Source organism: Mya arenaria, chromosome 16 (genome assembly GCF_026914265.1).
Source record: "Mya arenaria isolate MELC-2E11 chromosome 16, ASM2691426v1".
NCBI lineage: Eukaryota > Metazoa > Mollusca > Bivalvia > Myida > Myidae > Mya > Mya arenaria.
In genome coordinates, this window is record NC_069137.1 from 963480 (window position 1) to 978963 (window position 15484).

Sequence of the window (15484 nt, forward strand, 5' to 3'; positions counted from 1 at the left end):
ATAGGGGAGACAATAAGATATTTTTCTTGGAAAAACATGTCGACTTGATAGATTAACTCCCTTTTATTTAAAAGTCTATAAACTATACTATACAAATATATACATGTAACAGTTAGCTCTACCAACAAACATATACATCTATTCAAATATATAACATATTTCAATTTATAAATAAACTAATGATAAACAAACGATACAGAAGTTAAAAATTGCTGAAATATTCCGGCCTCACAACAATGCTACCATATTTCCAAATGTACTTAAAGCTGCACTCTCACAGATATACCATTTGTACAACATTTCATTTTTTGTCTTGGAAAGAGCAATTTTTTGCGTAAATATCTGCAAATCAATGATATAAGATTGCTGTCCAAAAGATCAGATCGTAGATTTTCATATTTGCGTTCGAACATTCATGTTTTATGGCTTAAACCGTTACTAACATCATTTTTTGAACTTAAATATAAAAGTCTGCGATCTATTTTTTGTCAGCAGTCTTGAATAGCTGGTTCCCATTGATTTTCGCAAAAATGGCTCGTTCGAAGACAAAAAAATAAAAAAAAGTTCAAACTGTGAGAGTGCAGCTGTAAATTAAAATAAAGTGTTACATTACAAATAACACTCAGTTAACATCATTATAATTAGATTATATTTAGCACATTGTTTTTACAAAACTCATTATTCTTGGATAAAGATCGTAAGAATGGATGATCAGTACTTCGCATTACAGGGGCGGGGCAAAAAATAAGCGTCAAAGGGGCGTCACTTAGAGTGACGCAATTTTGGACAAGCGCCCCATCAATTCAGAAATAATGCGTTGAAATCGATGTAATTGAATATTTTTTATCTCTTTTACTTACGGCAGTAAAACTATCATTTTAACCCAGATTTCTGACTTGAATCGTGAACAGGAAGTAAAAGTTTATATTTTAAAAGTTAAACAAATTTAAAAATCTAACAAACAGAAACAATTATACAAACACAAAAGTACAATGCAGGATGCACGCGAATTTAAACGAGACAAGGAAAATTAGATTAATAACAGGACGCGATGTTGCCACAAAGTTAGAATTTTAAATTTAAAATCATTACTTTGAAACAATATTCACATTTTTCTAGTGAAGGTAGCATGCAAAAATACAAATTAAAAATATATTCTTTAACTGCCACTTGCTGGTTGAGTTTTTAATGTTCACGAACATTCAACAGCTAAAAATAATAAAACGTATATTTCTAAGAAATACTCAAGACAAAATAAATCGAAACATTACAAAAAACAACAATCATTTCCAAGAAATTCATTGCAAGTTTCCCATGCTGTAACAAGTTTTTATGATTTTCACAGATTCTTTTGAAGTCGGCAGTGAACGATGATATTTGTAAAGAAATGATTTCATCTGCGATAAGCACATGTGCACAAAATACATTTAAAGCAAATCAAACCCTATAAAAGGTATAATAATGTTATATTTGTCAAGTTTGGCGTAAGTTTAACATTTTGATGTTTCGCCATGGTTGTAATCACAGATAGCAGTCGTTGACGAAATTCTCACGACCCAACAGTGTCCGGATATTTTTCACTTTTTTTATGAAACGCGCCCAACTCCAAAATCTAATCAAATATCATACCGTATAGAATAATAAACGTAAGATCGTGTACATTATAAATAGTAAGGAAGTTGCTCAAGTCCAGTCCCCATTTTATTCTTAACTTCTTAAGTCCCTTATGCCAGTATTAAGCTAAGCTTACTAATTTTGTTTGCACTATCATTTGCGCTCTAAATGTGCAATCGAATTCCGTTGGCTCAAACTCGCTTGGCTCGATTTCCTCGAACTTGATATAAAGGACCGATGTTTTCCTATTGAATGTAACATTTCACGTTTGGCTCGATTTCCTCGTTGCCTCGAACTTGATATAAGGACCGCTGTTTTCCTTCTGAATGATACAAATCCCGCTTGGCTCGATTTTCCCGAGGCTCGAGGTATTTTCGCCGCTCCCTGTGAGTTCGAGCCAACGGGGTTTGACTGTATTTACTTTTGTAAGAGTTTTCAGCCATAAAATATTAATCCTCACTATAATGATCACATTTAACTATTGATCATTGATCAAAATCGAATTTATGTATGTATTTTGGCTAAGTAAAATAAACAACTTAAGCCTGTTTAGCTTAAGAAGTTCCGAGAAATTTGGGCCATGAATATCCGTCAAAAGTGGCACCGTGATAACAGCTCATTCCCCAATAGTGTCTGGTTCCCTGAGTTCTGATATTCCATATTGTAAGAGAAAAGAGTTTCAGGCAATCATCAATATTCAACTTCGAGTTCCTTTTCAACACATCGGCTTCATGCTAACCATATTTTCAGCGCACGTTAAAGGTAGTAGCACGCATTTCTGCAAGAACTGGCACACATCCTTTAACGGTTCGCAACAGACGCTGAACGGAAGTAGGAAAATGTATATCCACGCGAGAAAGAACGCGATTGGCCACGCGATGAACCATATGGTGAGAAACCATAGGCATCCCCAGAAGAAACGCGGCATCCCGCCACCAGAACCATCGCCTTGACCCATTCTGATCTGAAAAATACAAAAACAACAAATTGAAAATAATCAATTCAGAAATTAAATTACGACCATAAAGTTATTTTGAGTTTTGGGTTGCATTTTCCAGAATATGTCTAAGTAAAATTATTTAACAGAAAATTTGAAAAATCCTCGATTGTCATTGGGCCACACAAACAATCTTCGTGCAATCGTCAGAACTGATTTACGTAAAATTAATGAAAAGAAAATTTGAAAAATTCCTCAATTGTCCACGGCCAACACAAACATGAAAGCACCAAAGAATATTTCATTCTCCGGAAATATTTAGTGAGTAATGGCAAAATTAACTCGAATAATTAAAAAAAATAGAAATAGAAAGTGGTTTTAACATGGGGCTTCATGCCGGATACAGAAAACCTTATACGAGACAAATGGCTAAAAAGAGAAAAGTCAAGATAACAAATTATATATACAGTCAAACCCCGTTGACTCAACTCGCTTGGCTCGAAACCCTTATTGGCTCGAACTAGATGTCTAGACCAATTTCTTTATACTGAATGTAAGTATTTCCGCTTGGCTCGAACTTTCCGAGGCTCGAGGTATTTTCGCCGGTCCCTGGGAGTTCGAGCTAACGGGGTTCGACTGTAAAGTGTATTCCACAATAGTACGATTTAACGATAGGTCATTAAAATGACAATTAAGTTAACGATTGTTAATGCCATGCATTTGAATGGTAATATGAAAGTATTCATTTCATGAATTTAACATCCTTATTAGCTGTATATTTTAAGTGTCTTCAAAGAATACGTTGAACCAACAATCAGTACAAAGCTTGTAACCCAACCAGTGTCCTTAAATTGCAAAAATTAAGTGTCCTTAAATTAAAGCTGCACTCTCACAGATTGACCGTTTTAACAACTTTTTTTGTCTTGGTATGAAACAATTTTAGCGTAAATGCCTGGCAACCAGTAATACAAGACTACTGACAGATTGGATCGCAGCTTTTCATATTTACGTTTGAAAATCGTTATTTTACGGCTTAAAGCGTTATAAACGCGTTAAGAATAATTGAAATTTTCGGCAGTTTCCTAATCATTTGAGATAAGTTCTATTGTAAGTAATCTTATATGACTGAACTGAAGGCATTGATAACAAAATAATCTGATTCTGAGACCAAAGAAATGTCAAAACTGTCAATCTGTAAGAGTACAGCTTTAAGCTATGAACTTCAAGATGCACTCTTACTCCCAAATAAGATTTACCACAATTAATACAATTGTTTAATATACTAAAAGGATGAAAACATGTCATAAACAATGGTTCTTATGAAGGAAACCGAGTTTAATTTGGAAGAAAGCACCAGAAAAGACGGTATTCTACCTTATGAGATGATAGTAGATCACAGTAAATATTTTAGCACTCACCAATCATATAATATTTTTGCGTTTTTAGCTATCAAATACACGTATACAATCTTGTTATCCGTAATTAATATTTTCCATAAATGCATTATTTAGTAAGTAGTTAAGGTTTATCACTCAAATGTTATGTTTGTAATACATGTGCTTGACGTATTGATCTCGAATTAAGTGTCACTTTAAACTAGCCACAATCAAGCCACATGAACAGGATGAAAGCACATAATGGTGTTATTAGATGTACATAAATAATTTATGATGATTAACTTCTTAACAAAATATCCTCACTTAAAGCTGCACTCTCACAGATTGAACGTTTTGACAACTTTTTTTTTATTTTTGTGTCTTGGAACGAGTCAATTTATGTGAACATGCATGTAAACCAGTTATATAAGATTGCTGACAAAAAAATAGATCACAAAATTTTATATTGAAGGTAAAAAATAATGTTTTATGTATTTTCCTAAACCGTTAGTAACGGTTTAAGCCATAAAACAATAATTTAGGAACGGAAATATGAAATCTGCGATCTGATCTTTTGTCAGCAGTCTTTTATCACTAGTTTGCAGATATTTACGCCAAAAATTACGCATTCCAAGACCAAAAAAGAGTTGTAAAAATGGTAAATCTGTGAGGGTGCACCTTAAAGTGTCACTTTAAACTAGCCGAAATCAAGCAACATGAACAGGATGCAAGCTTGTACTTATAATGAAGTTATTAGATGTACAAAAATAATGTATGATCTTCAAATCGTTAACAAAAATGTCCTCACGTAAAACGCTGAAACAAATTTGTACAGAATGTGTAACTCTATCTGTATTCTGTATGTAATTTACTTAAGATAGCAGTTCGAAAGATTGTGCTCATGTAAATCATCAGCTTATTACATGTAAAAAATAATTTATAATAAATATAACATGCACACACACACACACACACTGTTTTCAGTTTAAACACTGCAAGTAGATTAAAACCTGGTACACTACCTACATTCCCGAGACCCGCACACAGATTCTTATTGGCAACATTAGTCGAGACTTTGTTTCGAATCGAATATCAGGGGGGGGGGGCAGACGAGTATTAGGGGGCAGACGAAAACCAGAGGAGGGGCAGACGAGTACCAGGGGTATATACGAGTCCCGGGGGTGGGGGCAAACGAGTACCGGGGGCATATGAGGACCAAGGGGCAAACGATAACCGGGGACAGACAATATCCATGAGGGCAGACGAGTACCGGGGGGGGGGTAGGCGAGTACCAGGGAGTAAACGAGTACCAGGGGGGCTTACGAAATCCAGGGGGGCAGACGAGTACCAGAGGGGGGCAGACGAGTACCAGGATTACCAGGGGGCAAACGAGTACCAGGGGGCATACGAGTACCAGGGGTGGCATACGAGTACCAGGGGGGAGCGGCAGACGAGTACCAGGTGGCAAACGAGTACCAGGGAGAGAAACGAGTACCAGGTGGGCATTTCGTTAAGAATCATAGTAACGATTTAGAATCTAAGATATATTCTCAACAGTAGTACATCGCAGTTTTAAATCCTTCCTACAAAACTGTTCAGAGGTTTCTTGATTAATCGGACCTCTGTTTCATTAAAGCTTACTCTTATTGTACAAATAAGGTAAATAGGCTATGAATACTTTAAGTTAATTATTTTTGAATAAATGAGGTCAATATTGCCTTCGAATAATACGACAGTTTGTGTTAATACAAAAGTTACATGATATTTCTTATAAACCATCCTCGGCACCCCAGTGTATTATAACCTATATAATATAAACGAAAAACAAAAATCCTTACCTAAAATTCTAGAACGAAGTAAAACAAAAGGCGGTACACCACAAATATCCTTTAAGTTATACTATCGATAGCCACTATCAGTTAAACCATGTGGACAAGTGTGAATGTTTAATCTTCGTAATGAGGTTGTAAGATGCAGTATCATTGACACATACACTCATATGATCAGTATGAGTCAAAGCCCCGTGATGCTGTTAACAAAACGTAGTACAGTGAACCGCATCACCAACTATGTACATACATGTACATCAAAGATGTTTACTTTATTTGTATAAGGAGTTTAGTGTTCGGTTTTTTTTTTTACACTATTTCTTTGAAAACTCGTGACTGCCTATTTTGTTACATAAGCTGTGACCATTTGATAATGTTTTATGCGTAAAAATCTGTATTTGCTGACGAGGTAGAAGTACAAATTATTGTTGTTGTTGTAGTAGTAGTAGTGGTATTGGTAGTCGTTGTAGTAGAAGTAGTGGTGGTGGTGGTGGTAGTGGTGGTGGTGGTGGTGGTGGTGGTGGTGGTAGTGGTTGTGGTAGTGGTGGTAGTAGTAGTAGAGAATTAATACGTCGGTGTAAAATAGTGCGAATGGTAATACCACTTTATTTAAATACATTCATACGTTAATGTGAATTTGAAAGAACGCCGAAGAATCCTTAATATGTATTTGCGAGGAACCGAGGGGAATAGATAATTACAGATAATTTCGTAGAACATGAAGATGTTCATATATCCTAAATTAGTTACTCTTATGAAACTAGCTAGTTAAAGCTGCACTCTCAAAGAGTTTTTGTCAACTGTTTTATTTTTTGTTTTGGAACGAGCCAATTTATGCGAAAATCCATGGACACCACTTATATAAGACTGCTGATAAAAATTAGATCGCAGATTTTTATATTTAAGTTCAAAAATTGATATTTTATGCATTTATGCATATGTTAGTAACGGTTTAAGACATAAAACATTAATTTTCGAACGGAAATGTGAAAATCTGATATCTGCTTTTTTTGTCAGCAATCTTATAACATTGGTGTGAAGATGTTTACGCAAAAATTTGCTCTTTCCAAGACAAAAAAATAAAACAGTTGTAAAAATGGTATAACTGTACGTGAGAGTGCAGTTTTAATGGTATCAAAAATTCATCACATTATATAACCTATTCTTAGGTGAGGACAGGCGCATATCGGTAACAGTTTCAGGCCATTCAAATGATTTTCGGGCTGGATTTTTATTAGAAGTGAAAATTAAAAAAGGGAAACATTGCGCTTGCCGGGCCTACAATCTTTCAACCCTTCAGCGATCTCATGAAATATATGCATAAAAGTTGCTATAGTTATTGTTTATAAAAACTACATAATTTTCATAGCATTTAGAGCTCCTCGGACATTTCCCATCGAAAAACAACCTCGAATGTATATGGCCGGTTTACAATGTCAGAAATAGTTACATTTATCTACGCTGCATGTAGACCGCGTAGTAATTTCAATTTAGCAATTAAACCTTATGACTTATAATTATAAAAATCTTATAAATATTTATATAATAATTCATTTCATTGGCAATCAATTTTATTTTATTGATACAAAATAAACGTTAAAACACCAGTTAATTTAAACTATTATTTAAAATTTTACGAACTACTTCTACTGATGTACCGGCATACATCTGAGGCTATTTTCGATGGAAAATGGCCGAGGAGTTCCAAGCGTTTTCAGAGTTGTGTACTACTCTCATAAACCCTTATCTTCCGAACACTAAAATACTAAGAAATAATCATACTTTGAAATAATTTTGAATCTCCGCACAATTACTTACAATTAATATGAATAGTCTTCATAATGAATTGTCCCCCCCCCCTTGTTTTCCGATTTTTTTTTCCAATTTCAGCCCGAATTATGTGTAACTTATATCATTTTAAGACATTGATAGTGTTTGTTCCGAAAAATGCTACAATTTGAGTTTCTGGGAGCCGCGTACCGCGTACAACCCTCTAATGCCCTGATTACCCCGGCCTTTAAGAGTCCCCGAATACCCCGTATCAACATCTAACGCCCCGAACACCCAGACCTTAAAAGTCCCTGATTACCGCTTACCAAAAAAATAGCTGCATAAGGTTTGTAAAGAATTTTGAAAATTCTGTTTCTTAGAGATGGCATAAAAGATTACTAACTCCCCCCCCACACACACCCCCACACCTCTACCAAAAAGAAAAAGAAAAGAAAAAAGCAATACAAAAAGCATAAAATACGAAACAAAATACATATACAAAAACACCATCAACAACAATAACATCAAAGCACAACAACAACAACAACAACAAAAATATAAAATTAACTTTACTTACGTCACGAAAAGAAATATAGGTAGAAATGATGCCGCGGGTTTATCGTGAAATACATGTACCGTTTTGGAATCCTCACAAACTATTACAACACTATCATCACATCTCAGCTTCTCCACAGCCACATGTAAAAAGCCCCGTTACAATTACTAATGGTCATGCGTTGGCTTGAATGACATTTGTCTCAATGATCACATTGTCATTCATAGTTGAACTATTCGTTGGACTTTGGTACTTGCGTTTGAATAACACTTTATAACGGTTGTTTATAGCACTTGAAAAGTTGGGATATGAAGTTAATACTATTGTTGCCAAAAATGCAGGAAGAATTATACATCTCATTCAACAATTCTGTGAATTTGAAAGAAAACTCCTTCAATGTTCGAGAAGCAAATATGACTACAAACTCTTTAAAGAAAAGCTTTGTCCATCATACATTGACCTTTACCACGTCTCGCCTCGACCTCTCCCTGTGACGTCTACCAAATGTTACCATTTAATTGTAACTAAGTTTTACACTGTCGTTTACCAAGTATAATCTTGATCACTACCAAACTTGACCTGGACCTCTACCAAGTGTGGCCTGGACCTCTACCAAGTTTGACCTTGCCTCTACCAAGTGTGGCCTGGACCTCTACCAAGTATGACCTTGACCTCTACCAAGTTTGATATGGACCTCTACCAAGTTTGACCTTGAACTACCAAGATTGACCATGACCTCTGCCAAGAGAGGCTAGGCCTCTACCAAGTTTGGCCTGGACTTCTACCAAGTTTGGCCTGAACCTCTACCAAGTTTGACCTGAACCTCTACCAAGTTTGACCTTGACATCTATAAAGTTCGACCTGAACCTCTATCAAGTTTGTCTTGGACTTCGACCAAGTTTAACCTGGACCTCTACCAAGCTTAGCCTGGACTTCTACCAAGTTTGACCTTGACCTCTACCAAGTTTGACCTTGACCTCTGCCAAGATTCACCTAGACGTCTACCAAGAATGGCCTAGACTTCTACCAATTGTGACTTTGACCTCTATCAAGTGTGACTTTGACCTGTATCAATTGTGACTTTGACCTCTATCAAGTGTGACTTTGACCTCTATCAATTGTGACTTTGACCTCTATCAAGTGTGACTTTGACCTCTATCAAGTGTGACTTTGACCTCTATCAAGTGTGACTTTGACCTCTATCAAGTTTGACCTTGACCTCTACCAAGTTTGACCTTGACCTCTGCCAAGATTCACCTAGACGTCTACCAAGAATGGCCTAGACTTCTACCAATTGTGACTTTGACCTCTATCAAGTGTGACTTTGACCTGTATCAATTGTGACTTTGACCTCTATCAAGTGTGACTTTGACCTGTATCAATTGTGACTTTGACCTCTATCAAGTGTGACTTTGACCTGTATCAAGTGTGACTTTGACCTCTATCAAGTGTGACTTTGACCTCTATCAAGTGTGACTTTGACCTCTATCAAGTGTGACTTTGACCTCTATCAAGTGTGACTTTGACCTGTATCAATTGTGACTTTGACCTCTATCAAGTGTGACTTTGACCTCTATCAAGTGTGACTTTGACCTGTATCAATTGTGACTTTGACCTCTATCAAGTGTGACTTTGACCTGTATCAATTGTGACTTTGACCTCTATCAAGTGTGACTTTGACCTCTATCAAGTGTGACTTTGACCTCTATCAAGTGTGACTTTGACCTCTATCAAGTGTGACTTTGACCTCTACCAAGTATGACTTTGACCTCTATCAAGTGTGACTTTGACCTCTATCAAGTGTGACTTTGACCTCTATCAAGTGTGACTTTGACCTGTATCAATTGTGACTTTGACCTCTACCAAGTATGACTTTGACCTGTATCAATTGTGACTTTGACCTCTATCAAGTGTGACTTTGACCTCTATCAAGTGTGACTTTGACCTCTATCAAGTGTGACTTTGACCTGTATCAATTGTGACTTTGACCTCTACCAAGTATGACTTTGACCTCTATCAAGTGTGACTTTGACCTCTACCAAGTATGACTTTGACCTCTATCAAGTGTGGCCTGGACCTCTACTGGTAAAGTATAAACGCCACCTCTACCAAGTGTGACCTTGACCAAGTAAGACCTCGACTTCTACCAAGTGTGGCCTCGACCTCTATCAAGTGTCAATGAAGTTGACTTCGAGGTTGTGTGACGCCTACCACACCACTTGACCTGTATGTTATGGTATTTACAATACAACTAACAATTAATAAAATATGTCAACACTTTTCATGATTTATTGTGCGGACATTTTGTTTGGGCAAATTATGGGGTTTAAGCATTTAAGAACCATAGATTGCATTTTAACATACCTGTACATGCTGATATCAGACAGACAAAAAGTAGGAATATAAATATATATTTAAATTTTATATAGACTCCCAGATTGACCATTTTGACTTTTTATTTTTTTCTCTTCAAATGAGCCAAAAGTTGCATAAATGTCTGAAAAACTGTGATGAAAGACTGATGATAAAAGATCAGATCACAGTTTGAAATATTCTCATGCCAAATTTGATGTTTAATGGCTGAAACGCTTTCAAACAATTGAATCTGTTCTACTGTGAGATAATTTATATCACTGAATTGAAAGCATTGATGCCAAAATCAGCTGATTCAGGGACAAAAAAATAAAAAAAGTTGACAAAAAGGTGACTCTGTGGGAGTGCAGCTTTAAGCTATACAGAACACTTACACATACATGTGTCTTTTACACCATATTTCAAACACAAATAACAGAAGCAGTTTAAAAATTTATTTCAAAATTCACTATCTAAATATTCACAAAACTACAATTAACTCGGTGTAAATATTCACGGACAATAAAAATCTTTCATCGGACTAAAAATGTGTGGCCTAACAATAAGATGGTAGCCATAAATACCGGTACATGTTGGCACATATCATATGCATATATATGTGTATATGTATAAATGAAGAAGCATAGTTAAGTAAGGCCTTAAAACATGTGTGTTTAGGGCAACCTGACCCCACATAGCAAAAACCCTCAACCCTAGATAAAAACATCTGATTTTTAGTTCTTGCTGATTCTGGTATTTAAATATTTGATAAACTTGAATGTATGTTATGTCTTTGAGTAGGCGGTACTCTGATTTGTATTGTATTTATCTGTTACCTCATTTTTTTATGTTCAACATGCTTCTTTAACAGTCATTTCACCCTTGTGGAGTTGTTTCTTTAAATTCAGTTTCACACACATACTGTGGTTTCACTTTGTCATTATTGTAAAATCTCTCTAAAAAAAATATTTTTATTTTTTGTAATTCTGGGGGATTTTTAACTCGGGGGATTAAAATTCCAAGTCCCCCCCCCCCCCCCCCCCCCGCTGGAGGATATGGCATGATGTTGTGCATGAATATGAGTGAATGAAAGTGTTGACCTTGATGAAATCAATTTGTGTTGATTACAATTAAAATCATTAAGTATTAATTATTGACACACAAAATACTGAAATATCATGGTAAGCATTCGTGCCATGCTTTGCTTTTTCGATTGGACTTAAAAAATAATATTTTATTTTGATGTCTCTACCCTACCCAGCCTTTTTGAGACCGTTGCCCTAAACTCAGGACCCAATTTCTCGAAAGTCGCTTATTTCAATTAGCCAAAATACATACTGAAAATGGATTTTGATAAATGAAAAATGGTTTATTCTGATAATCATACAGATTATTTCTACATCATTTAAAAAAAAAACTCTTGAAGACGTAAATATAACACATTTTATAGAACAACAATAATAGTGAGATTAGCTTAATCCTGTTATATGGGACTTAAGAAGTTTCGAGAAATTGGGGCCTGATGATTTTGAAGGCCAAATCAGCATAAAATAATCATCTTGTATAAATACATAGAGGATAATTGTTTGTTTCAGTGTAAGATTGTAATATATTTCACTGAGTCAGCACTAAAATTTATATTTCACCAGTGGCACAGCCATGAGTGATATATTTACTTTTGGTGTTCACAAGGTGAAATATATTGCTATCTTACAGTGTTAGAAACAATTTTTCTTTATATTGAATGCCTGAAATTGCAATTAAGTCATTTTATTACACCTTATTTTTAGAAAAACATGCCCATTTGTATGCAGATGGAAAGTCATTTTGGAAATAATGTTGTTAAAATTGTGTCCTAGCCATGAGCGCTGACGTTTGATTTGGAACCGCTCAAATTTCAAAACAGTGAAAAATATCAAATTGATATTTTCACTGTTTTAAACGGTGAAATATCAATATGAATATCAATTTTATTTCACTGATAAATCTATCTATAAACAAACCGGGAGGCATATAATGATCATAATTATTTTCAAAGCAGATGCGAATGCTCGCTAACAGATGGACGTAAGGCCACTAATGAATAAATAGTATGGCGTTACTCGAGTATATCACAAAAATGCACACTTACAGAAGTATTTTCGAACTCCTCGAAGTTTCTTCATCACCTTCGTTTTTCATGATTTTCATTTTGACAAGTAGTTAGGTAGTAAAAAACACACCAAAAAACCTAACTCCCTAAGATAAAGAGATTAAAGTACAGTCGAGATACCTGTTGGCTCGATATCCCAGGGACTGGCCAAAATACTTCCGAGACTCACAAATATAGAGCCAAGCGGGAATACTTACATGGAGTAAACTGAAATTGGTCCTTAAAGCTCACAGATTTACTGTTTTGACACATGGAATGAGCAAATTTTTGCGTTCATATCTACATACCAATGATATAAGACTGCTGACAAAAGATCAGATCGCAGATTTTCATATTTCCCTTTGAAAATTAATGTTTTATGGCTTAAATCGTAACTAACGGTTTAAGAAAAATACATAAAACATCAATTTTTGAACTTAAATATAAAATTCTGCGATCTAATTTTTGTCAGCAGTCTTATATAACTGTTTTCCAAGGATTTTTGCAAAAATTGGCTCGTTCCAAGACAAAAATTATAAAGTTGTCAAAATGTTCAATCTGAGAGAACGCAGCTTTAAAATCAAAATCGAGCCAACAAGGAAATCATGCCCATCGATATCGATCCAATGGGTTTCGACTGTACTGAAAATGTTTGGTCATATTTAGATGAATTACATATTATGCACTGTTTTCTTTCTAACTAGGAGTAATAGCTCCATTCTAATACTGTACAGAGTTATCATTGCATTGCATTCAGTTCTCCATATCACAATGATATATTATATATATTTACACAATCTTCAGTAACAGTCAGGGTTATTCCATTTAAACATATAATCAATGGGGGCAAGACACTTCTAAATCATACCCCCCCCCCCCCCCCCCCCCCCACAGAAGCAGATTTACCATTTTTGGGTCCAATTTAGCAAAAAAAGACACTCACACATGTACCATGAAAATAATTGCCATCCCCCGTGTGTTATATAATTTTCTGGAATAGCTCTCCTTAATGAATCTGTGTATACTCATATCTATTATTATAATCTCGATTAATATACCACATTAACATTTAGGCAAAAATCCTCATCTGCAAAAGGTCCATTTTTGACAAAAAATCATGCCTCGATGCCAAGAATCCCTGCCTCAAAGACAAAAATTCCAGCCTTAAAGACAAAAATTCCTGCCTCAGACAAAAATTCCTGCCTTAAAGACAAAAAATCCTGTCTTAAAGACAAAAAATCCTGCTTTAGAGACATAAATTCCTGCCTCAGACAAAAAATCCTGCTTTAGAGACATAAATTCCTGCCTCAGACAAAAAATCCTGCTTTAGAGACATAAATTCCTGCCTCAGACAAAAAATCCTGCTTTAGAGACATAAATTCCTGCCTCAGACAAAAAATCCTGCTTTAGAGACATAAATTCCTGCCTCAGGCAAAAAATCCTGTTTTAGAGACAAAAATTCCTGCCTCAGACAAAAAATCCTGTCTTAAAGACAAAAAATCCTGCCTCAGACAAAAAATCCTGCCTCAAATACAAAAAATCCATGTTTTATCACAGTTGAAATTCAGACTAAAGATTTCATAGTTGTAGGAAAACTGGACAAAAGCTTTTTAACTATGACATATCCTTTAGTAGATTCTAGTGCCATCCTTCATTTCAAAATACTAAGTTCTTAAATTAAATGCCATGCTTCACACAATTCACCATGTTCGAGGCTGGTTTATCACTAGTCATGCTTTAGGAAGTTATTCTTAAAGGTGCAATCTCACAGATTGATCGTTTTGACAACTTTTTTATTTGTTTGTCTTTGAATGAGCCAATTTTTGCGTAAATGTCTGAAAACCAGTGATATTACACTGCTGACAGAAGATCAGAACGCACTTTATCAAATTTAACTTCAAAAATTGATGTTTTATGGCTAAAAGCATTACTAATGCCTTAACAAATGAGCTTTTTGGCAGTTTAACCAAACGATTAAAATTTGTTCTATTGTGAATTATCTAATATGATTGAATTGAAGGCATTGATTCCCAAATCAGCTGATTCGGAGACAAAAGTGTCAACACTGACAATCTGTGAGAGTGCAGCTTTAAGGAATTTCTCCACAATTCTTTTCAGCTGTGTTCAATGGCTGTGTTATTCTCACACTTAAGTCAGTGGTGTTAAGGGCTAGATCCAGACATTATCACAAGTTATGTTTGAGGAAGTTGAGTACAAGTGTTCTATAGTGTTCGCCGGCCTCGTGACCTCTGATTCCGTGCCGCTCGTTGGGATAAACCTGCAAATAGAAATGTCAGCATTTACATAGGGCTTTAAAAGATTTTAAAAAGTACAGAGTGCTGCAGAAAAGGGTGGCAGATCTGAGGTCTAGTGGTAACACACATGATTGTCAATCCAGGGGTCGCAGGTTCGATTCCCTGCCGCAATACTAATAGTCTTCCAGCAAGGAGTCCCAGGTTCGATTCCCTGCTGCATCACTGAAAAGTTCCTATTTGTCTTCCAGGAGGGATGTTAAATTGGGGTCCCGTGTGACAGTGCTTTACACTGGTGCACGTTAAAGAACCAGGGTAGCTCTAGCCAGGGTTACATTCTGTCTGTGCACCATGGTCGAAAAAACATAAAATGACTAACAATCTGAACGGAGCACTTGCCGAATGGGCAAGGCAAGAGTGCGAGTATAAATAAGCTTACACACCAATTAAAAGGTAAAATAATATTATTTTTATTATACAACTATGAAAACCAAACGCACCTGTAAAGTATGAGGCTTACACTCTTTAATAAGAGCGTCAACCAAAAGGCTTGAATGGCTGAAATGGACGTTCTCATCCATCAGGCCATGTATAATCAACAGTCGATTCTCCCTGGAAAATACAGATAGTAATGTTATAAATATGTGTAAAATGAACAGCCTGTAAG

General features: G+C 35.6%; 1 protein-coding gene and 1 long non-coding RNA gene across 2 annotated transcripts in view; both read right to left on the minus strand.

Moving 5' to 3' along the window:
* Nucleotides 1-48: 48 nt before the first annotated feature.
* LOC128222534 (uncharacterized) lies at nt 49-6166 on the minus strand. The gene is made up of 2 exons (XR_008259165.1): nt 5766-6166; nt 49-2578 (listed from the first exon to the last, which is right to left on the minus strand). It is a non-coding gene; the product is annotated as an uncharacterized LOC128222534 (long non-coding RNA).
* Nucleotides 6167-13444: 7278 nt separating this feature from the next.
* The window catches only part of LOC128222072 (dipeptidyl peptidase 9-like), a 42733-nt gene continuing 40693 nt past the window's right edge, over nt 13445-15484 (minus strand). The window contains exons 22-23 of the mRNA XM_052930859.1: nt 15318-15429; nt 13445-14843 (exon numbers count right to left, since the gene is read on the minus strand). Coding sequence (XP_052786819.1) covers nt 14751-14843; nt 15318-15429 — 205 coding nt within the window. The 3' untranslated portion in view covers nt 13445-14750. The remainder of the gene's footprint in view (nt 14844-15317; nt 15430-15484) is intronic.